Source organism: Falco punctatus (genome assembly GCF_963210335.1).
Source record: "Falco punctatus genome assembly, chromosome: 9".
NCBI lineage: Eukaryota > Metazoa > Chordata > Aves > Falconiformes > Falconidae > Falco > Falco punctatus.
Genome location: NC_137589.1, coordinates 53,038,488 through 53,066,322, shown reverse-complemented (window position 1 = coordinate 53,066,322; position 27,835 = coordinate 53,038,488). Strand labels below are relative to the sequence as shown.

The following is a 27,835-nucleotide window of genomic DNA, read 5'->3' as shown; positions in this document are numbered from 1 at the left end:
CGGATCCAGGGAGGAATGCCGTGAAGCCCAGGTGTAAGGACTCCTGGGTGTCATGGCAGGAGAGACCAAATGAAGATGCAATAGCTAAAGACGAAGTTCTCTTTAAAACCATCTATAAACTGAGTACTGGACAGCATAACGCTATCGTATCGAATGTATTAAAACCATATGCAACACACATAACGCATAAACAAAGTGTCTGCAGCACACCCAACCCAACATGCTCCTCCCTGCCATGCGAGTGCCGCCACACCTCCCCCAGGCAATTTCCATGTGCTCAACAAATCCTGGACAGGAGTTTGTCACCGTGTAACCTTGGCACTCGCCTTTGGGTGAAAACCTTCAGGATATTTCCCTGACAAGATTTTTGTTATCTTTGTCCAGCAGCCTTAAAAACCTGTCTATCGTACACGCTGGTGGTGGGCTGTGCCCGTGGTGGCTTTTGGGCACGTCTTGCGGAGGTGGGCTGACCTGGTACTCCGGCTTCCAGTCCTCAGCTGGAAAGGAGCGGGTTGCAGCTATCTCCAGCAGCTGGCATCTCGGCGCTGCAAGCTTTATCTCGGCAGAAGTCTAAGGAAGATGCCACTAATATCTGTACCTTTTCTCCACGGAAAGGCAGGAGAAAAGTCTCAAAGAAAAAAATGGAAAGAGAAAACCTGTTTGTACTTCTGTTAGAAGACTTCCATCTTTAAATTCCCCCAGCAAGTACAGGAACAGCAGCCTGCAGATGAGGTAACGCCAGGCACTGGCAGGGCAGGCAGGGCTGTCTGGAGCCCGCACAGGTCTCAAAGCCTGTAGAGCCTTATGTCTAAACTCAAGCAAAGCAGCATATTAAAATAGTAGATGGAAATATAGCACTCCGCAGTAAAAAAAAACAAAAGGGAGTGATTATGAGCAGGAATCTTGGCTCTATTGACTTTCTTTTTTTAATAAAACAGAAAACGGCATCATGTTCCCAGGGACATGCTGGCAAACAGCAGGGACGGAGTCTGAGAGAATCTATACTTTATACTCTATAACTTAATATGGCTTTTGCATGATTTTAGTATTTTTATTGGTTCTTAAAACATGCACAATATAAACACACGAACCAGCCAGAAGCACTGCGCATGGAGGACCCGGCGCTGAGGGCAGCTGACTGGCCGTGCCGGTCTGCAGCTGGGAGGGACCTGGGATTCTGGGGACCACTCCTCGCCCCGGTATTGGTTCCAATCCTGCACAGAGCTCCCTGTGGGTACAGGGGGCTGTGGCCAAGGATGGCCTTATTGGGGCAGGACTACAGCCTTATTATGCACATTTATGGTGCTGCACTGCAGTATTAAGCCAATGTTTCCACTTTCTAGTCGAGTCAGTGCTCAAATCCTAACCTCAGCCCAAAAATAACATAAATCCATCACCTTTGCTGCTTCCATCCCCTCACACCCTTCTCCCTGTTCTCCTTTTAGCCAGCCACAATGTCACTAAAGGGGAAAACAACACGCCTCAACATCAGGCATCCACCCAGCGCTCAGAGGTACCTGCCTGCCCTGCTGCCACCACCCAGCCCGGGCAGGGCTTTCAGAGCCACCGTCACACTTGTGCCACTGGCTCCTTCTCAGGTGCTGGGATGCCCGCCTGCCTCCTGGGAATGGGATGGGGTGGGAGCCGCCGTGCTTGCTGGCTGCACGAGGGGTCAGACCCGTGCGGCGGGGGGGCACGGCCGCGCTGGCCAGGCTCCCGCACCCGGCTCCATTGGCCAGCCCCTTGTGGAAGGAGCCTCGCCAGTCTGAGCTGCTGGCAACTGCGATCCGCAACAACAAACACAATGAATAAATCATGTCGTCAAACTGATAAACCCACGTTTCAAGCAGAAGGGCCTGAGCTGGCTGGCAGAGCAGCCACCGGGGCGCTGGGCAGAGCCATCCTCCATCTGACACCACCTCATGAGCCCCAGGCCAGACCCTGACCGACTCCTCCGGCCCTGCAGCTCTCACCCCAGAGCCAGAATCACACTTTTTCTTTCTATGGCACTGAGATCAGACCTCCAAGCAAGCCAGAGATGCCTAGGATATTCATTGAGGATTCAGGAATAATGTCCTGCTAATTTATTCTATTTGTTTTCTCTATTTAAGGTGGAAACCTCAGAAGGGAAAACCAGAAACAAGCAAGAAATCACCAAAGAGAAGCGAAGGAAGGCAAAAGCTGGCCATTTCCAAACTCCAGGCCAAGGTCAGCTGTGGCAGCCAGAGGAAACTCAGCTCCTCACAGTCCCCTGTGCATCCCTCTCTAACACGCTGGCAGGTGGTCCGTTTTACAGACGCAGCAGAGAGGCACAGTGTCCCAAAAGCCATGGCAGACCAGAGAAGCGATCCACATCTCAAGCGTGTATCCTGACTGAAAGACCAAACCATCTCCTGAATGTAGGTTTTTTCAAAATATCATACTTTACAACATTTGCAACAAGTCACATCTCAGATGCCTGCCTGCCCTAAGCAGTGTGTGGCTCACTGCCTGCATCTCCCTCTCAGTCTGCCCCCAGGTGTTCTGCTGCAACGCAGCATGTCCTGTGGCAGTATTGTTAATGTCTGCTGCAATTACTGCCCTTGTCGAAAAAAAAAACCCACCCCAAAACAAAACCACCACCCACCTCCCTTATTTATTCCTTACTGGAATAAATGCAATCCAGTTTAAATGCAATCCAGCCTCTCAGATACAAGACTGCAAACTTTCTTTCATCTTCTTATTGCAAAAGGACCACATCTTTCCAGAGGAGCCGTTTGCCCTCTGCCGCCCAGGGCTCAGCTCGCTGCGTGCCAGCTCTGCGCCGATGCCCCAGCCGGGAGCAGCACCGCACCTCTGGCTCACGCTGCGCCATTGGGAAGGTGACCATCGTCCCGCACGCAGGGGTTTTGACAAAAGCATACAGCACCCTGCTGATCACTCTGGGGCAAGATGCAATGGCTGCTTTGGAAACCAGGGTGCAGGTGGCCCTCTGCAGCGCCCAGGAGCTGTGCGGGACCAAGAGCCGTGCCCTGGTGACCCGAGGTCCGCACACGCTGCCCGTGTGCCTTGGCCAGGGGAGCCCAAGTGCTGCAGGAACTCAGGGACCGGCTACGGGGGCGAGCGGTTTCGCAGACTCACTCGGACACCTGTGATGCCGGGATATCCAGGAGGCCCTTCTTTTCCCTTCAGTCCTTCGTTGCCTTTTTCTCCTTTCTCTCCTTCCAGGCCTTGCTCCCCCTTGTCTCCCTGCGGAAGAGAGGAGGATGGGAGCTTTTCATACCCACACAACACACGGGTCACTGTACATGGCTCTTGCAAGAAAAAAACCCACCACATAATTAATATTTCAGGAGTCTGAGAGGAAGAGAGCCTGCAAGCAAAAGGATGAATGAGGATGAGTCATAATACACTTGACATTTAAAAAATGAGCAAAACCAGGTTTCTTTTTTTTTAAATATCTCTTGGCTGGAGGAGAAGGAACTCCCTCATTACACAGGGTAATCTGAACCCCTTTGCTTCTCTTGCAACAAGGCCTGAACCTCCCACATGAATGAGACAGGCAGACAAGACCTGAAAGTCTCCCTTGCCTCACCCAGAAGCCCTGAGCTTGGGATGCCGAAAGGTTTTTAATAGGATGGGTTTGTCTGGAGCAGCCGCTTGGCTCTTGCTGCCAAATGGGAATCAGCCCAGGGCTCAGACGAACACTGTGAAACAGTGTCATCTCGCCCCGCGAAGGATCTGTGGTCCCAGCAGTAGGTATCATGTCAAATCACTGTTCTTATAAGTGATGGCACAAAATTTGATGGAGACAATAAAAAAGGGCAATTCTGTCCTGACAGCAGGACCTACGCTTGTGCAACCAGCCAGCCTTGACAGAGCTGTTTTCCCCTTGCACCTGCGTTAGAGAGAGCACAGCAACGTCTCTTCTGGTTAAACAAATGCTCCTGCAGTCAGCTTGGGCTCTTCTACTGCCCAGGGACACATTCAGGTTGAGAAGACCTGGTTTGGTTCAAGAGCCCTTGGGGACAGGTAGCAGTGGCAAGAGAATAGAGAAGTCAGTCTTTAAGGAAGAGTCTTCTCGTCTAACGGGCAGAGATAAGCAGAAGCAGAGACACATGGCAGACAGTTTAACTAGAATGAAGCAACAAACTGCATTGTTGTGGGAATGGCTGCTTTTTCTTTCCATGGAACAAAACTGTTGGCCTGCTGGGGAAAGCCGGCTGTGCAGGGACAGAAATCAGAGCCCCGTTGCAAAGGCAAGGTAGCAGCTTGCAGCAGATGGAGAGCACAGGGCAAGCCCTGGGCGAGCACCTGGGGCTCTGCCAGGAGGAAGGGGCTCTGGTTTCTCTACTTGCTAACGGAGTTCTGGTCAGTGGCGCAGGGGAGAGGGATGGACAAGTCTTGATTTCCCCTGCCAGGCCCAGGAATTCCTGATTGGTTGGAAATTTAATCTGTAACGACTCAAATAGAACAGACAAATTGTTGGAAAGTGTATTTTGAAGAACTTGACCTTTTTGGAGATCTGATTAGATGCCAAAAATGTGGGTAGAGGAGTCAAACAGGAGGAGTCCATTATGCGTGCTTGCAGAAAAAAATCCTTGGTGGGAGCAGGGCAGGGGCTTATTGCACAGAGGACCCAATAACCCCCTCGGCTTCAGCCTGGCCCCAGGAGTCACGGGGGCCTGAGTGCACGGAGATGTGTGAGAGCCGCAACGTGCCACGAGAGTGAGGTTTACCTTGATGCCGTCTGGCCCGGGTGGCCCGCCGTCCCCTTCCAGCCCTGATTCTCCCTGCAAGGCAGAACCAGCGCCATGAGGCTGTGCCTAAGCGTGCTCCTTCCCCACGCTTTCTGCGGCTGAGTCCTGGCAGCAAGTGCGGCTGCCGCGGCAGGAGCCCAGCCCTGCACCTTGACACATGTCCCATCTCATACCCTAGTGCTGAACAAGCTCTTCCTGGAGCAAGAGCATGAATACAACCTCTCACTTGATTCTGAGCCATAGCTCCTGCTCCACAGCCCCCGCTGCTGGTCCTGCGGCAAGACCTCCTTCCCCGCGTGGAAAAGGGGGCTCAGTCTGCATTCATTTAACCTGGGGCTTCCCCATCCTGCCCCAACAACTGACCTTAGTCCTGAGAAGGGACAAGAGCCACTGCTGGCTTCAATCCATGCATTCATCCCATCCCTGGCTCCTGCCCATGCCTGCATAGTGTAGCCAGTGTTTCCCTGCTTAATGCCTGCTCCTGCTCCAGCGGCTCCCTGCCCCGCGCGGATGCAGGCTCCCGGGAACAGGACGGGTCTGTTCCCACACTGCCCCTTTCATAGGCGAGGTTGTCACCGCGTTTTGCAAAGCAGCGCTGCAGCACCGGGGAGGCTCACGTAGGGTGGTGAGCCCAAGCTAACAGGCTCTGCAAGGAAGGTGCTTCCACCACCCGCAGAAGAAACAAGGGCTGTAAAGGGTTATGGGATGCCCCGAGCTGAGTCTGGCTGCCCAGGCTGAGGGTGAACGGCAAACAGAGCCCCTGGGGAACTGGTAAGGCACAGAAGCCCTACCAGAAGGTGACCGTACTCACTCTTTGTCCAATGAGGCCTTGCTCTCCAGGGACTCCCAGCTGGCCAGGATCACCCTAAAAAGAAGGAACCACAGATATGGAGACAAGCTGTTCACTGACGGTGAGCCAGCAATGAAGCACTTCCCATCGCACCCCTCACTCTGACTTTTTCTTTCCTTCTGCCACACAAACACCTTCACTTCAGTTTGCAAGGGTGTCCAAAGGACAGGTTGGCATCACCAGCACCTCTGCTTGCCCAGGGCCAGCACACACCTCACAGGCTCTGTTGCAGTGGTGCTCAGCAGAACAGGGGCTGAGGAGCGCTTCGTGCTGCCTGCACCTGCAGAGCCAGAAGATGCTCCCTCGGCATGGCCCTTCAGCAAGAAAGCGGCGACGCCGGGTGCAACGCCGTGTTGGAGCAGGCACAGCCAGAGCAAGGGGGCAGGAAGCTGGCTGCTCTTCGAACCTCAGCGCGACTGAGGAGGGCGGAGGAGGACATGAATCTTTGATGGCACCAAAACGAGGGAACCAAAGGAGTTGGAGCTGGCAAACAAACGGATCTTGGCAACAGGCTCCAAGGTTGCAGTTTAGCCCAGAGGGTACAATAGCCATAGGGCAGCTACTTCCCATATGTGCCCGTCCAAGCGAACTGCTTTGCCAGGAAGAGAGCTCAGGAAACAGAGGCATAAAGAGGAAAAAGGTCTGACCGATCCATACATCTCATCCTGCAGAAAACTGGTCTGCAAGTGATGCCTGCCCAAAGCAACCCCAGCCTGTCCCAACACCTCCCGTCTTAGGAGGAGCAGCAGCATGGGACTCTTGCCCCCCAACTCCCCAGCAGTGATGTGCTGTGCTGCCAGCGGGTAAAGGGGTGTCTGTGCAAATCATCGCGTCCTGTTCCCAAGGAGGGCAGCCAGGAGCACGGGAGCTGAAATGCTCCTGCAGTATCAGGACGCCAAAGACACGGTAGCTCCAGAGAAGTGTCAGATGATTTGCCAAGGAAAACATGGCAAAGGATGGGGCTGGGGGTGGGGAGTGAAGAACAGCAAAGAGGAAATTGCATTTAATCCCCACACAGAGTCTGTTCAAAAGCTCTGCACACAGGAGCGAACCTTCAAACCAAGCGGAAAAGGGCTTAGGATAAAAAAAAACAACCCTCTGAGCTGCTCAGCACAGGGACCTTGTTCAAACAAAGAGATGGTTTTTATAGGCCTTTCCATGTGGACAAGAAGGTGCATTCATGGCTCTCAGCAGGGCACCCTTCCCCCATAACTGTCAGAGGAGCTAGTCCCCACACTGCTGAGGCTTGGAAACTGTGGCAGGACCTTGTCTGAGGGTAGTTTCAAGTCTGAGGCCTTCCTAAGACTCTTTTTGTTTGAAGTTAGAAGCTGCCGGGATCTCTGGGTCTTGAGGACTTCCCTCTCCCCTCAGATTCTGGATCTGCAGAAGAGTCAAGCTTCATTTCCAAGCCCCTTCCCAGCTTTTGAGGCACAAGATCCCTGGGACGGGGCTTCTTCCCAGCACCGACAGCAACCCCCTCACTATGGGGCTCAGGAATTTGTAACTAAGAGCTTAAATTTCACCCAATTTTATTTTTTAATCTATCTTTCGTTGAATATGCTGTCTGCCATGACTGCTGGAGGGTGAACCTGCAATGTTACCCAGTCCTGCAGGAACAGCAGTTGCTATTATCTCCCCAGTTGGACAGAAATTGCACAAAGGGTTTTTCTTACCTTCATGCCAGGTTCACCTGCAAGGCCAGGTTGTCCCATTGAGCCAGGCGGTCCCTGGAAAAAACAAAGATAATGAAAAAACCCCATTGTAACCAAGTAGAAAGCAAGATCAAAGTCATAATTCCTTTAGCAGAGCTCTCCTGGGACAGCAGAGCCCTGGTTGCAATGTAATTACCTCCCTGGAGCTGGCTCAGGGTACGCAGCATCAAAGCAGCCCCAGTACCCCTCGTGCCTGGCTCCTGGGAGGGCTCTGCTCATCGGCCATGCCCCCCCCCTCTCCCCAGCCTTCCCTGCCAAACACCTCTAACTCCTTCCAGCCTCTCTGCTTTCTAATGTTAGCAATCACACTGGGGAGCAGCACTGGGACTAGTTGGGAAGGAAGGGAAAAGATCCAGAATTATACTGGAAAACCCTTTCACAAGGGCTCAGCAGGTTGGCTGACACAGCGGGTAACAAAAACGCTCAGCTGTGCTCTTGCTCCCTGCAGCCCCGCTTCTCCACTACTGCTGGTGTGAGCACGTTCTCCTCGCCACCGGTCTCGTTTTGGTCAGGGTTAAGCCTTAACACAGCCTCGGGGTTCGCAGGCGCCCTGCATGTCCCTGCCTTTGCAGGAGCAGCTGCCCCAGAGGACACAGCTTCAGGCTGTGGGAGGCAGGGGCACAACGGCGCTGCCAGCTCCAGGACAGCTAAAGCAGCCAAGAACAGCAAGGTTACACCAAACCCTCCAGCACAAACCTTGGCCAGATTAGTCTTGACATCCATCACCCGCTTTCTCTGGCTGTAATGGGCCAGCAAACACAGGAATGCCAGCGCCTGGGCTCGGACCAGAAACCCACAGCCCAGGGCTGTCGCCAGGCTGCACTAGCTGAAAGCAAGTGGCTGGCTCCTGCCTGGTCACGGACCCTGCTAGAGGGGCTTGGCATCCCTCAGAGAGCCTGAAGTAAATGCCTGACCTGGAAAACTATGGGAAATAAGACAAAAAGATGGAAGAGGAGAGAATGACCTCGCAAACTGTTCTTACACAGTGTCCAGCCGCCACGTGCAGCCCTGCGATGGAGGGGTCACGCTCAGCAGCTATCTTTAGTATCAAGATCAATTGGGAGCTTTAATCTTTGTACATTTTCTACTACTTCTGGGAAGCACGGGGAATGAGGATCTGTACAACAAGCCCAAAGATGGACAGCAAAGCTTGTCTTTAAAGGATTTGAGTGGTTTATTTACTTATGGTATTTGCTTTCTGGACAACAACCTCCCTTCTTTTTACAGTTGGGAGTAAAGGAAAAAAGAGCACATAGTCCAGGGAGCACTCTGCTGCCCAGGGAATAAAGCCAGTTCCTGGCTTGCTGAAATGCATTCAAGCAGAGGAGGGAGTAGGGTGCACGTTGGGTTTATGAACAAATGGTCAAGTCACGCAATGAGAAAATTCAAGCTCCAATGAAAGCAAAAATCCTGCTTTGGTTTCTCCAGAGGTGCCAGTGCAGAGAAAGGCTCCTGGAAGAGACACAGATTTGAATAAAGCTCTGTGCTTTCTTGGTTGGCAACATCCAGAGCGGCTCGGTAGCAGCTTTCCAGCTCCCTAGTGTGGTTTACCACGCTGAGAGCTTGCTCCATCCAGTCTAGCAGCCATGAGAATGGAAACTTTCATGACTCATACACTTTGCAGTAGACTACATTAAAAGCCACCTTTGCTGCTGTTTCCACAACCGAGTGAAACATCATGTCTGTATTACCGTGCGGGACCTATGGAAAGGAGCTACCCAAGGGGAACTGGCACATCTGGTCTAAAGAGCCAAGACTATAATACTTGAAGGGGAGTGAAATCCAGCCAAGACTGCGGATGAGTTAGGGGGAAACCACAGAGGCATCTCCTGCGCTCCATCGGGGCACTGCTTGGCAGCTGCTGCTCCTTTGGTTATGGTGTGTTTGTGCCACTGCTTCACGGCAACAGCAACCCAAGAGCAGAGTCAGCAGCAAAGGCATTTCTCTGAGCTTCCTCCGCTGGCTGCAGCGGCTGTGATGGGGCTGCCACAGCAACCCAGGCGGGCCAGCAGAACTGCGGCCGGTCAGCACCAGCACCAGCGCATGGGAAAGGAAAAGCCAGTTTTCGGTTTGAATTGCTGTCGTGTTAGGTCCCTGACCCTGCACGCTGGTGCAGAAAGGTGGTCCCTGGAGTGGTCACAGAGCCATGCCTGGGACATGCTTGTCAGCGTGGTCAGCTTTGAAATGTGTCTCTTGTTGTGAAGATGGGTCTGTGCATCTACCAACTGGGTGTCTGTGGCCTGTGATGAAAACAATACTCAAATTTCCGATTTTCACTGTTGACTTTGGGAGCTGACTTTCAGACTTGAGGGCAATCCTTCCTGCTCACATCCCCCGGTGTGGAAGGATGTGCCACTGCACATTTACTCCTCCCTCAGTCCCGCCACTCCTGATGCACAGGGAAAACAAATAGGAGCAAAGATCAGACTTACCTTATGCCCAATTTCTCCCAAAGGCCCAGGTGGCCCCTGTGGTCCTTGTGGACCCTGAAGAACAGAGACACAAGGCTCTTTTCACACAGTGTTCATTTCTGAAGGGCTATCATTTCCATGGTGTGTGAGATAAAACAGCAGTTCCCTCCCACATCACAGGGAGCGATGCAGCATGCAAGAGACGGCCAGTGAGCTGGAGAGGCTGGCAATGGGCGTGCTGGGGCACCTTAGCAGGCGAACAGCTCAGAAGGCCCTTTGTCTTTCTGGCTCCCATCTAAAACAACTGCAGTTGGCAACCTGAAAACACCTGTTTACCCTCTCCCTTCATAGTCTAGGTCAGTTCCCACAGACACAGACAGCAGGAGATGACCCTTTTCTGGCTTCTGTGGTCCTGTTGGCGCTCCGTGGGATCTCTGTCTTCATTTGTCATCTCCCAGTGCCTCCCCCAAAGCTGTGGGCTCAGTTCTGACACCATCAGCCTCCTTCCTGGTCCCCCTTCTGCTCTACCTACCACCCCAGTCCAACTCCTCCTGTACATCTGACCCAACCTGGACCTTCTTTTCTCCCTTCCCTTCCAAAATCCAGCCCAGGCTGTATCCTACACTCTCCTCGGTTGATTCATGGCCCCCTTTTGACTTCCAGGGGTCTGACCTTGTCTTCCCTTCTGCATCCTAGGACTCTAGCCAAGCCTTTCACTTCTCTGACCACACTGGAGTTGGCAAGGACAGAGAAGCTGGGAATGGGGATAAGTGGTGGGGAAGACAGAGGGAAAGAAATGAAGTTTCTGTGTGTGTCTAAGGAAAGACAGACAAAGGGAGAGTGAAAAGACACTTGCCGGGTCGCCTGGAGCCCCTTTTGCTCCTGGAGGTCCAGAAGATCCTTGGATACCCTAGAAAAATTACAAGCACCAAGGTCAGCTCCAACCCCATAGCAATCCTTCGTGCCTCTCGGCAGTAACGTGCATCTCATACACGATCCAGTAAAAGGAGTGTAGAGATGGCCCCCTAAGTGTGAGACACTGTCCAGATGCTTCCTCCTGGACCAGGACTCAAAACTTACGGACTCGAGTGAAACCGAGGTAACAAAAGGAAGCGCAAGGGATGGACACTTACTGGGAAGCCACGTGCTCCTGTCTCCCCAGTCTCACCCATCTTCCCCTGTGAACACACAGTTACAGCAGTCAGCAGCCGGCAGTGTGCCGAGACACCTGCGGCACTTTGGCCCGGAGAAGCTGCAGTCCCCTGGGCACTGTGTACGTGTGGGTGCCCCCCGGGGGAGTGACGCCAGGCCAGGTCTGGCAGGCACTGGCTCTCACGGAGGACGTACCTGCAGCCCCTCGGGCCCCAGCTTGCCTGGCTCCCCTGGGCGGCCCTGCAAAACAAAAAGACAAAGACACGTGGCAGGGGCACAAACTACTGGTGATGCTCTTCTGCCCCAGCCCATCTGCTTTTGGATTTTAGTACATCAAATATCCCCTCCAGCTCCTTGAAGCTTTTGAGAGGCCGACTGCCCAGCATCCTGCCCTGAGGAACACCCCAGCCAGCAGGGAGTGTGGGCAATGAGCTGCATGACTCAAATTTTTTTGAGCAAACACGGCTTTGGAGGAAGCTGGGATTCTCAGGAAGACTTGGCACATCCCTGCCTAGCGGTGCATGAAACAAGGGGAACTCCCCATCAAAACTACATCCAGAGGGCCATGCGTGCTGTGCAGGGGATGGAGTCTGCAACCTTCAATGGTAGGACACGGGTCCAGCTCTGCCACACTACTACATCAGGCTGCTGCCAAAGAGAGAAACTCTCCCATGCACCCATCTCAGAGTCAATGGTGCAGCGGGCTCACCCTGGACGAGGGTCTGCTTGGGCAGGGTGCCTGCCAGGCTCTCTTTCTCTTGCCCTGCATTTTGCCTATTGTGACCAACATGAAGTGCATCAGAACAGACACTCATTTCCTTAGGTCATATTTTAACCAGTAGTGTTAACTTGTTCTGATTTTAGTGCTACGTTCAGATGTGACAGTCAAGCACACTCAATCGCTGGTTCAAGTTACTCCCACTCCTGTGAGGGATTCTATTATTTTAGCAGTGGCCCTTCTATCTTTGTGGACTGCCTCTGTATTCAGCGTCTCAGACCCCAGCAGCAAGGGCTCTGATGCCCGTGTTGGACAGATTTTACTCTGGCTGCACGAAAGACCCATCCCTGCTGGTTGACCCTCATGGCGTTATTGATGATCCCCTGTTCCCGGAGGAGGATGTGACCTTAATCTTGCCCAGAGCATTTCACCACACAGCCAAGAGCAGCCTTGGCTAGCCCGGGCACCCACTGGCACTCACCTTGGCACCTCGTGACCCTGGCTCGCCTACTGGTCCATCAGGCCCTCTGGCACCCTGGAAAAAAACAAGAGAGGCAAAAATAAGAACACAGAGTATATGTCTCACTGGAAAAGACAGCAGCCACCCTAGCTTTGGCCACCAGCAAAGTCGATGAGCTCAGTCCTGGTTAAGCCAAGCCATACCTGGTTGGGCTGAGCACAGCAGCCTGGAGCCCAGAACTCAAAAGATCCTTTCTGTAGTTTGTTGCTTCATTTCTCACCATTACCAGCACACAGCACCAAAATATTTATTATTCCGTTAAACCAACAACCAGCCACAAACAAAAGCCAGAGGAGAAAAGCAGGCCAGGCACAGCCTTGTTTCCAGAGAACAGTTACATGACAGCAGTTTTGCAATGCACAGCCTTGCAGTTCTGGTCTTATTGATAGCAAACCTCTTCCTTCCCAGAAACTCTGCTTTTCCACCTGCCCCTGCCCTTAACTCTTGGCATACCGTGCAGTCTCATGGTCACAGCCAAGGCAATAAACCTACAGAACGTAGAGGCACACAAGCCCCCACCATCTAGTACCTTCACAAAGAGCAGGTGTATTTGCTGGCAGCTGGACCAAGCCTTCTGCTGGAGTTACCTGCTATTTAAGGAACCGGCTGCTGTGAAGGATCAGGCAGGCGCTCATGCATGTGCGTGCTGGGAGTAGCGCAGCCTGCCGTGCCTGCTTTGGCACGCCTGGTCCTACACCCGGCATCTGCTCCTGGGCGTGCGTGCACCAGGCACGAGGACCTGGGGGAGCTGTACGGGACACGCACGCTGCTGCAAACACTCACAGCACGTACGAGAGTCCCGACAGTGAGCGATCCTGGATGTGATTAGCTAAAAGTGCACAGTTCATGGTACGGCTCGGGCATCCTTGAGGAAGGGATGGTCCTTGTTCTTCCAGAGGGTTCTAAGCAAGAAGAGCCCTGGGAAGAGAGGTTAGCTGTGACCCAGCTTTCAAGCTAATTTCAGCTGAGCTGAACATGGAGCCCTCTGCACGATTCAAACCCCAGAAACCTGTGTGTCACACTGACAGAGGATAAACAGAGCCATAGTCAGGGAAAATAAAACAGTAAAAAAAGGGCATATCAAGAGACTCTATTAATGCACGTCATGCTCATAATCAGGCCATGAGCTCAGTTGGGACTCTTAGGCGCTACTGCAATATAAATAATAAATAAAAACACAGAGTGGTGCTAGAATGTAGTGGTAAGAGGAATCCTGAGAGCAGGCCAATGCGGAAATAGAGAAAACAGGAGCCAATGTGCTTAATCGGGATGCAAACTGAGTGCCAAAAGTAATAACAGGGCTAGGGAGCCAATGCGTCAGAAAAGCAGCTCCAGTATGACAGGCGAAGAGAGAGAGACTCACAAAGGAAGGCAGTGTAACAGCAGAAGATGTATAGGAAACTTAGCCAAATTATTACACCAGACAAACACTGTCAATATAAAATTATGCAAAACCTTCTACTGTGCTTGGCAAAACCCTGTGCCGCTGAGCGTACCAGAGATTAAGTAACCAACAGCCTGCATTGCATGCCAGCAAGACACAGCTCTAAAGAATGCTCAGCCTGGTCTCCAGGACAGATGGACAGCGGAGGACTGTGCACCAGATGGGAACACCACAGCCCAACGGGGCGCTTCACAGGTTGGCGCTGGCTACACTAGAGCAGCAGCAGCTCTCACCAGCCCTCGACCCCAAGTCCCCTGGCTCATGCTGGCCACTACATCAGAGAGCAGTGAAGACCAAAAGTTGTATTAATCCATGTCCCTATAAACCTCAAAGCACAATGACATAAACCAGAAGGTCATTTAAAAGCAGAGCTACGGACAGCTCAAGTCAGACAGGGCTGTAAGCTGGAGCAGGGGGACAGCAGGGCTTGGGGGCGTCTGGGGAGCCGACTGGGGTGACCGCGACACCCAGCAAAAAACCCAGACCTGCCCGGGGCTGGGGCCTGGGCTGCCCAAAGAGAAGGGAGGCGTCAGCGAGTGTATGGCACTGGCACCCTGGGAAAGCACCCTGCCAGCCAACTCATCCTCCCTGGAAAACAAACTGTTCCCCTCTTTGAGCAGCCATTCAGGTATTTTGTGCAATTACCTCTTTACTAGCCAAGACGATGGAGTGACCTGCTTGTGAAGAAGGGGAAGGCGGTGCAGAGAGGGAGGATGCGATAGCTCAGCACTGGTAGGAGGGAGCAGGGATCAGAGGCAAGTGGGACATGGAAGCGACAGTGATGACTCAGGTTAGAGGTTTTCCTTCCATTCCTGGACAGCTGCTGCCAGGGAAGGAAAGTGGGATGCACCTGGCCCCTCCAGACCCATCTTCTGTAGCCTGCCCTGCCCTGCCCAGCCCCTTTGCCAGTGCCGGGCTGCTCTGAGCTGGGTGTAGGCTGCTGGGTGCCCTGAGCCCTCACGCAGCGCTGCAGCAAGGGCAGTGATGGCCGTGGCTCTCAGCAGTCCCACCCAGCCGGGCTGGCTGGCTGGGGAAGTGTTTATGGTATCCTCGTTTCTTCCAGCAGAGCCCTGTCACCAGCATTGCAGGATCTGCCAGGGCAATCTCACTTCACAGCAGTCACCTGCCTAATCCCATCACAACACATCTCATCGGCATCTGACCTAAAGGAGGAGAAAGTGACCCTGTATTCGCAAATGCATGCAGCAAGCTTCATCTTCTCCAGCCTCCTGGGCCGAAACCCAGGATAAAGGCTTCCCCTAATTCACCCTGACAGGCAAGGCTACATTTAGTCAATTAGTTAAATCTTTAAAACTCTCTTTTACTGACAACGCTGGTTAGAGATGAGCGAGTGAGGTCCTGGCAGCTCTCCAGGGAGCATCCCGTGCCAAATGCTGCAAGGCACAGCGTGGGACCTTCCCCCTGCAGACCTGGCGGCTCTGCCTTGCCCGCAGGGCTGAGCAGAGCTCCCAGGGCTCCCCTTGGGCTCTCAGTGTTTCAAAATTAACTGAACAGCCAGACGTGCCCACCCTGAGCACGGCAGGGCAGAGGGACCAGGGTGAGCGTGTACAGAGGGTCTTGGGGAACATCATCCTAAGGGCACATGCAGCAGGGACCCATCCTCAGAATGGCATGGCTTTATCACTGGTGTCAGCATCTCTCGGAGCCCATGAAAAAGAGAAAGAAGCTTTTCTTCCGCCTGTGTTAGTATTTATATGACAGTACACAGCTCAGGAGAGGTCCCACTGGGCCAGGACTGTACAAACAGTGCAAGCTCCAAGTAGCTTTAAAATGTAAACAGGAAAAAAGGATTTAATAATCGAGATCTGCCCGCTCCTTTGCATGTGGGCAGCCAAGGCACAGAGAGATACAGGTTCATGGCTGATGGAGCATTTCAGAACCTGCTCAACTGTTTCACCAAAGCCAGCTGGACATGAATGTGCAGCTCAAAGGCATTGCCATGCCCATCTCAAAGCAGCTCACCCGAGGTTGTGCAGAGCGTTATAGCACAGGGATGCGCCTGCGCAGTCCCACTGCAGCACATGAGCTGCCAGACCAAGTGCCATCACTCACTCCTACCTAAACAGATGAGTTTTCCCTTTTGGTTGTGTTGTCAGGCAAGAGCTGCCAAACGGGAACAGTGCAGGAAATGGCAGCTCTGGGGCCCTGTGGCCGAACGCCGATGCTCCAGCATCGCTGTGCTGAGAGGTGCTGGGTCTCAGCAGGCAGCGAGACATTCAGGGCTGGGCAGAGCCCGGCATTTGTTAAATTCTAGTTTCAGTGTCTTATGTGGGTACATTTTGTGCTGTAATCCCTGCGTAGGGAGCTACGTAGGTGGAAGCTAGCATTAATTCCTTGCAAGCCTCACCTGCAGTCACATTCTGCCCCCTATAACCATGAGTTATTTTTAACGTAGGCTCCAGCAGCGGCAGCAAAGCTGGTGATAGTGCCACACAGACAGTGGGCACACAGGCCGAGACAGTGTTTCTCTCCGAGAGTGCAGCACTATCAGCAACTCCAGACTAAATAAACTGTTACGATGTCGGCTAGATATGAACACTGTCAGCTCACAGTCGCAGGGGAATTCAGCTCCAGGCTCCGCCAGTCAGGTCTATTGCCAGTCCCTGTGAGGGAGCAGAGATACACCTGCTGCTCGCGCTGACAACGCTCCCGAGGACACAGCTAAATGCTCAGTAAGGTGTTTCCGCAAAGCAGTGCTGCATTTTGCCCTGTTCAAACAGATACTCAGAGCTCAGAGACAGTAACCAGCCTCTGGACTGCAGAAGCAGGAGCACGAACAAGCAGTCAGTAGCTCCCTTCCAGAAATCCAAAGCCTCTTCCTTACCCCTTTATCCAAATATTGATATTTCACTATCACCATCTGGCCAAATGAAAAGCAAGCAGATGCCTTGACTGGAGCTGAAGGGAGACATCGCTGGCCATAGATCTGTAGCTAACTTTCCTTCAAACACTTCTAGTGCTTTTTCAGCCAACTAGAAAGATGATCGCTGGGAGCAAAACAATATTCCTCTGCTTTTCCTCCACGAACAACTTCTCAGCTAGTTTGGGGAAAAAGCAAGTCTTTTCAGGTTTGCTTAGATAACACCACTTTACAAATCCCTAGCTTTTACAAATTCCTGCAGTCGGTGCTGCTGGGAAGCATTGGGTCCGTGTGGCGGAGAGATAGCGGTCCCCTCGCCCGCAGGGCGCTGGGAGGGCAGGTGTCCTCGCCTTATCTTGCCTCTGCAGGCTGCACCTGGGCAGCAGCTAACGCAGGAGCTGGGCGAACGAATGGTACAGTGCAAGAGAGAAATATGCTTTGGGATTTGAAAAGCTTCTCCGTCGCCTGAGTCAGTACTCAGCATCCCCTCCGGTGGGAGAACAACATTCCAGAAATACTGACAGACTCCTTGGCCAGAAGCATGGGGCAAGGTACGTCACTTCAGAGCAGGATTTGGGGTCCAGCTTTAGGATCTGAGTTGCAAAGCCATGGCTCCAGTTGATATTTAACCCTTTGCAGAGATTCTCAGCATTTTTGGTATCGCTATCCTCAGTGGAGTGTGCTGGAGACCATATGCTGTCCTGCTGCGAGGAGCTGACGAACAGAAATGTACTTTTGCATTTAAGTGAGATAGGGTGAGGGGACTTGCTGAATCAGCTGCCTCCAAACTTAAACCTTGATTTGGTTAAATAATTAGGTTTAAACCTGTGCATTGTTGTCACTAGCTGAATGTTAAGCACATGTCCAAGTGCTACACTGAGTACAGATGAAAGGAGATAAGCCTGGGCTCACGTGGCCAAGTTTCTTGTCCTTAAGGAAGAGGAGAGGGGAAACTGTGTTTGTGGAAGATTGTTCAGTATCAGTCTGATGGGCTAGACAAAGGCTTGGGAAGGAACCATAGCCCTGTTATGACTAAAAAGAAGGTTACAATTTTAAAAGAATTTTCTTTTTAGAATTTGTACTTATATCTTGACAATACAAAAGCTATCACAACATAAATGCAGACCCCAAAAAGTCTCCATTGTTCTTTACAATCAAAACCATATTTGCTATTTACGTTTCCTTCAAAAGCAACATTAATGAAGTATCCACAAACAGAGCTCATGGAATCCACAAACATCTGGCAGAGGCTGCATTCATGTTTCCACTCTGAATTGAATTACGTCCCTTTTGTAAGCTAGGATAGACAGAGGGTAATGTCTGAAATTACAATTGGGGGATCATTTCCCCATCCTGAGAAAACCAAGAGCCGGCATAGCAGGACAAACTAAGCAAACAAAGAATACTATGTGTCTGGAATATCTTCTGAGAGTATGAAGAGAAGGAAAGCGCAAGAGAGATACATACAAACCAGAAATCCACCAGGCAGGAGATCTGCTGGTCCCTGCAATACCGACTTTCCCACATCATATTCACTGAAATCTGTAGGACTGCAGAGCAAAGCCCAAGTCCCTCCTCTCTGCTGGGGACCTGAGAAAGGACGCCTGTCTGTCTCGCAAATTCTGTATGAATTATATCACTGTGGTGCTCAAACGCACCGAACCTCCATGCTGCCACAGCCCAGCAGCGGGTGTTGAGGACAGGACCAGTGCAGGGCACCAGCAGCAGATCCAGATGCCCAGTGCCCGCTGGCAGAGGCTCACCCCTCTCCGGTGCCAGCGTCCTCAGGGCAAGACCAAGACTGTAAGGGACCCTCTTCCCCGGGCATCACCTCCTGTTCTACCTCCACGTGCTGCGCTTCCTGGGGCGACTTTCTGCAGGGCTCTGGGGCCAGCTGGGGCACAGCCACTGCTGCATTTCTGGTTTCCAGGGCTGGGATGCACTTTGAAGTCTGGGCTTCCTCAGTGGAGGAATGTCCAGGGGGAGCGACTGGCACAGGGTTTGCTGGACTCCACATCTGGGGAGGAAACACAGTCCAAGGCCATGAAGCTGAACATCTCTACCGTGCACCGTGTCCTTTTGAGGATAGAAAGTGCTGGTGGCAGCTGGCGTCCTGCAGGATTTCTCCTGAGGGTTTGGCACCCTTTCTCTGGGTCTAGCTACACCCAAGGCAGGTCCCTGCTGTTCCAGCCAACCTCCTTTCTTAGAAGCTGAATCCAGCTTTGCTCTTGATTTTACCTTGTGTGATAACAAATATCACCTTTGTCATTCCTGGCAGTACAAGTGGAGCTGAAAACAGCCTGGTCAGCTGTGCTCTCCTTGTGGGGTGAGGACTTTAGGCTAACGCAGATGTAAGAAGCCGAAGAAGATTTATACGAGTGAATCTCACCCAGCCCAAGAGCCAAACGCCACAATCTGCACGCGGCTGCCTGCCGTAGGAGAGGCTCCATGCCAGGGGATGCGGCTGCATCCTTGGCTGGCAGCTGGAGAAGGCAGGGCTGGGACTCCTCCTCTGCCACTGCATACATTAAAGGCACAGGCAGAAATGTCCGATCCCCATAGAGGACTCGCCTCTCCAGGACCCCGCCGGGTCGGCAGCCTGGGATTGTTCAGAAGGCGTTTCCCGTTTGGCTCTGCGCTGTAGATTTACCTTCAGATATTTTCCGCCATCCATTCAAAGCCTCCCGTGAAAGAACGCCTCCAGTTTCTCATCCATCAGGGTCATGGATGTCCTGGACAGCTCAGTCAATTGTGCTATGGAGCACAGAGAAACCTTGCTCCCCAGGGGACCCTCTGAGAGCGGAACTGGGGAATGAGATCCATGGCTCTTCCCACCAAGGAGGACAGAGGTAGGGAAGATGTTTTTCCCAGCCACAAGTTAGAAGTTGAACGCTAATATACATCTGCCAGGCATGGACGTTACTGGTGTCCTAGCTGTGCTTTTAAAGCTTAAAGCGGTTCCAGGGTACATAACTCTGTGGTTATAGAGCTTCCTAGTCGGTTATTCCATTTCCTTTTGCCAGTCCCAGCTATCTGAGGACAGTATTATCTCTGGCAGAGGGAAACAGGCAATCTTTAGCTGTTCCTAGTTCCCCAAGCAGGAGTTACAGTAGAAGCAGAGACTGGGGGTGGGTAAAATGTATAATTCACTTCAAACTACATCTTTGAAAAAGAAACATGAAAGCAGGTATAAGATCCTTGGAGGGAGAAATGCAAAATATGTTGTTGTTGGGGCCTTCAGTAGAACCCATGCGTGCTCGCTATTAATACTTTGCAAAGCAGCTGGACAAGGAAAAACAACCCAAAGCAAGGATGCTCCTGCAATAAATGTCCCGCTGAAGAAGAAGAAAGATTGAAGAGCTCAGCGGGACATGGGTTGGATGTCATAGGCAGGAAAACAAGCAGCTTTGGCAGGTCTAGAGGTCATTCTGCCGTCGGCTGTCACCCAAACAGAGCAGGAAGAACCACGCCATGAACTGATACAGAGTGCTTACGAAACATTTATCCAGTGTAATGTGTACTTGTAGCACTGTCAGTGATGCTATTTAGTACCGTTACCCAGCGCTAGGCTGGGGGGCTGCCCTTTCCAGGCACAGCAAGGATTCACACACGCTTATGGTGTGGTACTGTTTAGATATGTACAGGTAAAATCAGGCCCTTGTGTTATGGGCTGGAAAAAACCCTAAAAAGACACAGGACATTCTTACAATTTGATCTGCTGACAGCGTGGAGCACACCTTTCTCAAAACCCGGCGGAACGCTGCCGGAAGACACTGACCCTGTGAGACTGAAAGGGGAGACACAGGAAGAGTAGGCTGGTCAGCTCCGTGTCAGCTCTGTTTCTGCCTGCCTTGTCTCTTAATTCTGTGACATGGAGGAACATTTCCTCCTTTATCTGCCTCCAGTTAAATTGCAACACTTCACGTCTCAGCTGTTCTCTCTCCCTTGGCAGCAGAGACATCTTTTCTGGTCTTCTACCCGCATCCTTTCACCCTGCCCAGATACATCTTCAGATGGCTAAATCCTCACCATCCTCGCCAGAAGTGTCCTTAAGTCCTGCCTTGGCATTGCAGGTGGCTGGAAAAGACAATCTGGACCACTTCCATGACAAACTCTACACCAGGACACCCCTCTGCCCATACACATCACTTGCATTTGCAACCCTGCTCTGACTTGCTTCAACGACTGCAGCCTCTGCACGCAGCAGAAACACAGCTGTGGGGTTCTGCCCCCACTGCTCCTCATCTTCACACCCCCAAAAGAATCCACCAGATTACTTTTCCAGTGGCTGAAACAGGAGAGAGATAAAAACTTTTGAAAAGCGCTTACCCTGCGGCCTTTCGCCCCTCTTATCCCTGGTGCACCACGGACTCCTGCCGGACCCTGGAAGGGAAAAGGGAAACAAAATGAAGATGGAGGAAGAGGAAGGCAGCAGCTGTTGGTAAGACCCCACATCCCTACGTGGTCTGCAGGGGCCTCAGGCGCAGACACTTGACCAGCAGGTTGGTTCATTAAGCTCCTGCCAAAGACATTACCATATTTACTTCTCTATAAATGGTATCTTTTTAAATGCACTGATTGTCTTTGGGTTATGAACATTTATGCCAAGGATCCTGGCTGAGTTTTGTATGCTTAACTTATCTGCAGCCTGTTGTCTGTACAAGTGGTGTGATCTGAAGAGAAGTCGAACATCCAGAATTCCCTCCAAAGCTATTAAAAACAGCTGTTGCTCAGTATCTGTACAAAAATAATAACAACCAGGATCTGTTTTTCAGTTGTCCAAATACAAAATCAGACACCTCATTTTAGGTATCCAAGTTTGACCTTTTTAGCCAAGTGATGATTTTATCTTCAAGTATCTGTTGCCCTGTTAGTGCTGCATAAATATTCATACTGGCAGATAGATGCTAATTTCATTTGGACTGTTGGTGTTGTGGATGAGCCTGTTCTTCTTACGCTTACAGAAAGTTTCAGGTTTTAACTAGGATTTGTACACACTTGATTCATTAATGTGCATGCAGAAAATGCAGAAGAAAATTAAACAGCTTTTTTGTCTGTTAGAATATTTATGTTTCAAATATTGAAGGATATGTTCAATTAACAGGAATTATTTCTGTGTTATAACTTTCAAAACCCACATTTAAAGTTAGTGCCTTTCTGCTGTCAGAAAACCTCAAAATGACACATTCCATTCTTATTCTCTCAAACATTCCACATCAAGTTTTGCTATTTATATATTAATAGCTTTTACCAACTGTCAACCCTGCAAGCTTCACCAAGGATCAGAACAAAACTGGACTGTGATCTTCCTACTGCTTGTACCACTGCCACTAATAAAGCTTTTGCTTTTGGAATGGAGGCATCTTGCTGCATGGCATGTAAGTTCAGAATACAAATGCTTAGCTGTTCTCACTCAAGATGGAAAAGTTACTTGACTGTAACTATATTTGTCATCACAGTAAATCTTGGTTTTGCTTAGTGAGGTCAGTAGCAACTGGCACGGACAAGCAGTAGATGTGTCAGATGCCTGTTTTATAGAGATTTTTTATGATAAACACATACTGAAATGAAATTCTTTGTTGGTATTTGGAATATCCTCCTGGAAGCCTCAGCCTATCCCAAATAGCTTATGGAAATAACGAGCACAGAAACATTCGTTGTGATGGCAAAATGCTGAGGGAATAACTACATACCATGCTGGGAATTTCAAGGAACTGTTTAGGAGAAGATGAGTGACCTTTAATATACCTATACATATGCGTTATTTTCGAAACTGTGTATTAAGACAAAAGATGTACCGTGATGGTGAGCAAGAAGAGGGGAAAAGGAATTCTCAAGTGTCAGCGAGCTGAAATTAAGGGCAAAGTTTCCTCCCATTGACCATACCTTTGCGTCCCATTCCCAGTCACCCTCTGCTGAACTAGCCATCAGAGCTGCTAAGGCTCACTGGATAACTTAATCTCAAAGATTTTAACAGTTTAGGACAAACAACAGCAGCGTGCCTCAGGTCTGGCTTGAAAAGCAAATAACGACTTTTTGGTGGAGAAACAGGCAGAAACAGCTGGAGTTAATGAGTGGGGATTTGATATTAGGGGATTATTTGATTTACTGGCTTTGTGTGGAAGTTTGACTTATTGAATTATGACTTTTTAAAATGCAGTCTTGGAGGAAATATTTTGCTTGGATGATCTTGTTATTTGCCTGCAGGAGAACAGGGGACCGAAGGAAGCAGAAGGACCTGGGGACGGTCTCGGCTCCCAGAGCTCTTCAGAGAGCTTTTGGCATCTCCAGTCGGAGCTGACGCCTCAACTCATACTGCCGTCATCATGCGCCAGTGAAGGAAGACAAAACTCGGCCCCAACTCACGGTACTAGATAGCAGTGCACTAGGCAGTGCTGCAGGACCCCCAGGAGCTCTCTGCCCAGGGCTGGCGCAGAGAACCCCCCGGTCCCCTCCCCAGCTCACGGGCGTGCAGCAAGCAGGGGGCCTGCCTATGCTCCAGCTATCCCTAAGTCTTGCAGCAGCCAACATGCTGAGAAAGCTGCTAAAAAAGGGACATCTAGAGGTATCTGCTGCCTCCTGGACTTCTGTCAGCAGCAGGCGCTGCCATGAGGGGCCACAGAGCAGCTCCCTGCTGGGGCTGCCTCAGCATCTGCTCCTGGCCAGTGCCGCGCTGCTGCTCTGCCAGTATGGACGGGTCACCCGAGGTGCTGCTTGACCTCAGACATTTTCTTTCCCTCACGTCCATTGCCTGGAGCTGCTCCTTGCAGCTGTGCAGTCCCTCCCCAGGCAGCAGCTGGCTGCAGCCGGTGGGCCCAGCGCATCGCCGAGCTCCCCACTGTGGGCAGAGCTGCCGGCCAGACCTTTGGCACTGCCTGGGCATTTCGCTGCTGTGATCTCCCTCCCAATTAACAACACTGTGGGAATTCACACGCTGAGCAAAATCCATTCCCCGTACCCGCCTAGAGCTGCCTTTCTCTTGGTTCCAGCAAACGACACACAGCGGCATTTGTGCTGCCAGGAGAGCCAGGGCTGCATCCGAGCAAGCGCTGTGGGAAACTGGAGCCACACTGAATTCTACCTCCACACCAACTGCAGGCTCCAGCCACAGCTGCACGTGCACCAGATGAGCCCATCCAGAGGGAGGGTGCACCTGGGGGCAGCTGCTCTGCTGCTCCTCTCGCTCCAGCGAGCATCCCTGAAAATGCACCATGCAGTCACCGCATGATAGAGCCGCTGCAGCGCGTGACGTGACCACCACGCTGCCAACAGCTCCCAGAGGAAACAGAGGGCCCTGCAATAACACCTTGAGCTAGGGTGTCCTTGCTTGTGTCCTGCTAAAAGACTGAGTCTGGATCGTGAGTTTTGGATCCCCCATTAGGGAGATGGGCTACAGAAGTCTGAATTAAGCACCACTTCTGATTTTAGCATCTCTTTCCGTGTTGCTCCACCCATGCCCCATCTCTTCCCCCATATCTCTTGTTCACATCAAACTCACATCAACTGGGACACGGTTGCCTGACTCAGCCCATAAATGCCCGGGATAGGGGATGCTGATTTTTGGTCTGTGGTATTACGAAGTGACGGTAGCCTTTACTTACTGTTGGTCCAGGGATCCCAGGAAAACCCGCTCCTCCTGGTGTCCCGGGGTGCCCCTGAAAGGGAAGAAGAACATGCCTGGTGTGATTTCCCAGGATCTGCTCAGCCCTTCTTCCTCTAAGTGGGAAGAGAGGAAAAAAGCCATTGTGGGTTGCTGGCAAGGTCAGGCAGGTCTGTTATCTGTCAGGGTAAAATCGTGCAGGGGCAGATGGAGAAGGCCAAACTTCCAGAAGCCCAGCTCCAACCTTGCCAGCCATATAAGCAGCGAGATGCTCCCAACAGCCCGGAAGAGAATGGGCTGAATTAATATGAAAATCTGTCTTTGGCTCTTGTGCTAGGGTAGACAGGAGGTGTCAGAGCAAGACAAGACCTTGCTGAGGTCCCCCCTGTAAACTCCTAAATGAGGATTGATCCCCACACGGCCGTGCACACAGCACAGCAAACCACCACGAGCGTGCTGTGCTGCCCAGCGGCCACGCGTCTCCAGCTCCCTCTGCAACTTGCTGAGATGGGAACAACAGACTCCTGTTGCCCGGCCCCGCCTGTTCATCAGCCAGGATGCTCGGAAACAGGCAACCCTTCAGGAGCCGCAGCTTGCCGTGCCTGGTTATCTCTAACTGGACACAACAGGTCCTCAGCTGGCCGAGGTGCAGGACACTGAACCCCAGCATGGCGCTGGGGGTGGGAATTGCTGAAGATGGCTGCTGGGGAGAGGTTACACCTCAATATCCAGTCAGTCAAATGGCCATTCCCATCCCCACAGAGATGGGAAGAATTTTCAGCTGTTGTCACCTAACTAAATGCCGGGAGAAGCTGCACCCTTCACTAGGACAGAGAGAAAGAGGCAGCAGCAAGAGCGAGAGAATGCAGACTTACTCCTTACCATCGACCCCTTGACTCCTGGAGGCCCTGGGGGTCCCACTGAGCCACGGTCACCCTAGGAGAGACACAGGCACATGGGGAAGAGTAAGGACTTTTGCTAACAAGCACTCTGAGCTGGCAGCGACAGGGATCTAGAGCCAGGAAACAACTAAAATAGCCGTAAATCGCAGCCTGTGCCACCAGATTTCTACCAGAACAGCTCCCAGTATAGAATAATCCTCATCCTCTTTCAAGTATCCATCTCATCAGAGTAGTTAAAGGGCTACAGCGAGAATTAGCTAATCCTCTATATCCAAGAGAGAGGACTTTACTATTGCCATCAAACCACCAAAGAACAAGAAACAAGCAATGTACCTGAGACCACCCCCAACCCCAGACATTGCTAGGACTGGATCCCGGGGGATCTCCAGCCCTTCCCACCCAAGGCACCGGACGCTGCTGCCCGGAACAGGCGGCTGGTGCTTTCAGAAGGAGACTGTAGGTGTTCTGGGGGACTTTCTATCCTGTGGCTCATACTGAGACCACAGTGCAAACAACAACGATCTGCAATGACCCTGTGTTCATGAGGGGTTCCTCCATGGCCCACCCTAAAGATACTGCCCCTTCTAACACAAGCCACCATTTGGCATTAAAAAACGACATACTAAAAAAATCACTTACAAATTCCAAAAGTCTTACTTATCCCCACTTGCAGAACATCTCACTTCCCAAGCGCATCCTTGGCTCTACAGCTCAGCCAAGAACGGGAGATGTCCGTGAGCACCACCGGGACCCGCTGCCACCGGGGCGAGCTGGAGACTCAGTGGCAGGGCATCAGCTGCTCCTTTCGGAGGTGGTGGCAGCTCCCACCACGGCTGCCTGTACCCTCCCTCGCAACCTTGGTAATGCCCCGGGAATTAGGTGTGTTACACTTGTGCGCTTGGGGGGATGAGGAAGGAGGAGTTAGCAAATGCTGCCAAGTAGTTTACACCCAAAATCTGACCTACCTTCCAAGAGCTAAAGTGTAAAGGGAAATACTTCTCGGGCTCTAAGCATCTTATTAAAAACAAATCCCAGAGTCTGTGTTGTCACCAGTTGGCCCTCGTAAACCAGCATAAGGATTTTTTTCTCCCTGAATGCATGGATTTTATTAAGTATGTATTAACTGTATTGTTCTCTTTGATAATCTTTGGACTCTACTGGCTTCAGTCTTAAGTTTTGCAGCTCTCAGGACGAAGACTGCTGACTCAGCTATGTCTAATGAAAGCATATTTCCCACTTCATTTAGCTCACAACAGCATAGTAAGCTGCAGGATGCTATGCCAACTGGAGGCCTGGTTGAGGTTTTGATTTGATGATAGTTATTTCTGTCATCTGCAAGTTTCTCCTGGTAGAGAAGAAGTCTGATAGAAATCGCAGCTGTGCCGAGGATCTCCTAGGGGAGATTTTCAAAGGACAGCCCGGGTTTGCCTTGACACCAATGTAACATTATCACATTATCATGTTACAGAGTCGATCTGCGAGATGAGGATAGCTCATGCGGTCAAGGCACTGGCATGGAAAACATGGGGCCAGGTGTGAATTTACTGGAGTAGGGGAAAAGATCTCCCCATGCCTCTTGCATGGCAAACCCTTCCACTCCTCATGGGATTCAGGGCTGCACTTGCCACTGAGACAGCTCACTCAGGCACCAGCTTTCTGTGTAACCACCTTGGACACATCACAGACTCTTTATTCCTCCGTTTTCCTTCTGTAAATCACAGCCCACATCGTGTCATTCCTTGCAGTTCTTGTGTGCCTTGACAGTTTGGACTGAGCCTGCTTCTGCTACTGCCCCACCAGAGCACATCCAGCGTACGGGGCTGCCCAAAGCCTGCTGCAGACAGGCAATAAAACGCATCTGCAGCGAACACAGTATGACTGTCACAGAGTCCTGACATCATTACCCAGAGGACAGGGCTTGAAGTAATAAAAGCGAGCGAGAGAACCGATGTGTGGAATGCATCATTTTTGTGCTCTTTACTATCTTTATAGCCGGACTGTGAATAATTAAACCCCCAATGAAAACCAGCAGTCTGCAACTGAGATATAGTGAATGACATAGATGATTTGTCTTTGGAAGCTACTCCTGAATAAAATTTTACGCTAATAGAAAACAAATTAATGTCCATTTACATTTTTATGGAAAATAAAACCATTTTTCTTCCCAAAAGAAGCATGTATCTGTACTGCACACAAGAGGGCACCAGGCCTTAGTAGCGTGCCCAATGCAACCACCGGGGCAGCCGGACAGGATGGTCCTCACCAAACAAAAAGGGAAATATCTGAACCAGCCTTCGCTCAAATGGGTGGCTGCACTCCTGCGCCTTCTCTGCACCTGAGAAATTGCTGAAAGCTCCTGTTGAACACAGGCTTAGCCCTGGTCCTGTGCGACCCCACCAGCAACTCAGCCTGGGCTTGTGAGCACATCTCTGCACAAACCCGCCTGTAGGCTAAGCTCCTTGGGCTCCTCCCTTGACCAGGAACGCAGGGCCGACGGGTCCCCCATTCCCAGAATAAACAGAATTGACTGTCAGATACAAGCTTTCTGGCAGATTTTGAATGAATAAAGCATAGATTTTTAAAGGATATTTGACAGCATCTCCTTGGAGAGCGAACGCACGTTAATTCCTAAATGCAAAGTGGATGACCCTGGATGCGCTGCATTCCCACTGGGTGTTGCACTGACACGAGAACTTAATCCGCAATATTCCTCCCATCCCAGTCTCCCTCATCCTGCAAAAGTTTTAACAACCGATTCATTGCAAGCAATCTTACCTTTTCTCCCACTATTCCAGGCTCCCCTACGGGACCAATGAAACCCATTAGACCCTGAGGAAAGAGAAAAGCACAATTAATTTTCAGTTTTATTTGCTGAGAAAGTAAATGATTTCTTTGGTCCACCTTGC

At 51.3% G+C, this 27,835-nt stretch overlaps 1 protein-coding gene across 4 annotated transcripts in view; it reads right to left on the bottom strand.

Moving 5' to 3' along the window:
- The window catches only part of COL27A1 (collagen type XXVII alpha 1 chain), a 189,185-nt gene that overhangs the window by 34,915 nt on the left and 126,435 nt on the right, over positions 1-27,835 (bottom strand). For all 4 annotated transcript variants that reach the window (XM_080401112.1, XM_080401113.1, XM_080401111.1 and 1 more), the window contains 13 exons: positions 27,705-27,758; positions 24,910-24,963; positions 24,029-24,082; positions 20,757-20,810; positions 12,064-12,117; positions 11,060-11,104; positions 10,846-10,890; positions 10,569-10,622; positions 9,734-9,787; positions 7,263-7,316; positions 5,551-5,604; positions 4,719-4,772; positions 3,121-3,228 (listed from right to left, as the gene is read on the bottom strand). In XM_080401112.1, the coding sequence (XP_080257238.1) occupies positions 3,121-3,228; positions 4,719-4,772; positions 5,551-5,604; positions 7,263-7,316; positions 9,734-9,787; positions 10,569-10,622; positions 10,846-10,890; positions 11,060-11,104; positions 12,064-12,117; positions 20,757-20,810; positions 24,029-24,082; positions 24,910-24,963; positions 27,705-27,758 (738 nt within the window). The remainder of the gene's footprint in view (positions 1-3,120; positions 3,229-4,718; positions 4,773-5,550; positions 5,605-7,262; positions 7,317-9,733; positions 9,788-10,568; positions 10,623-10,845; positions 10,891-11,059; positions 11,105-12,063; positions 12,118-20,756; positions 20,811-24,028; positions 24,083-24,909; positions 24,964-27,704; positions 27,759-27,835) is intronic.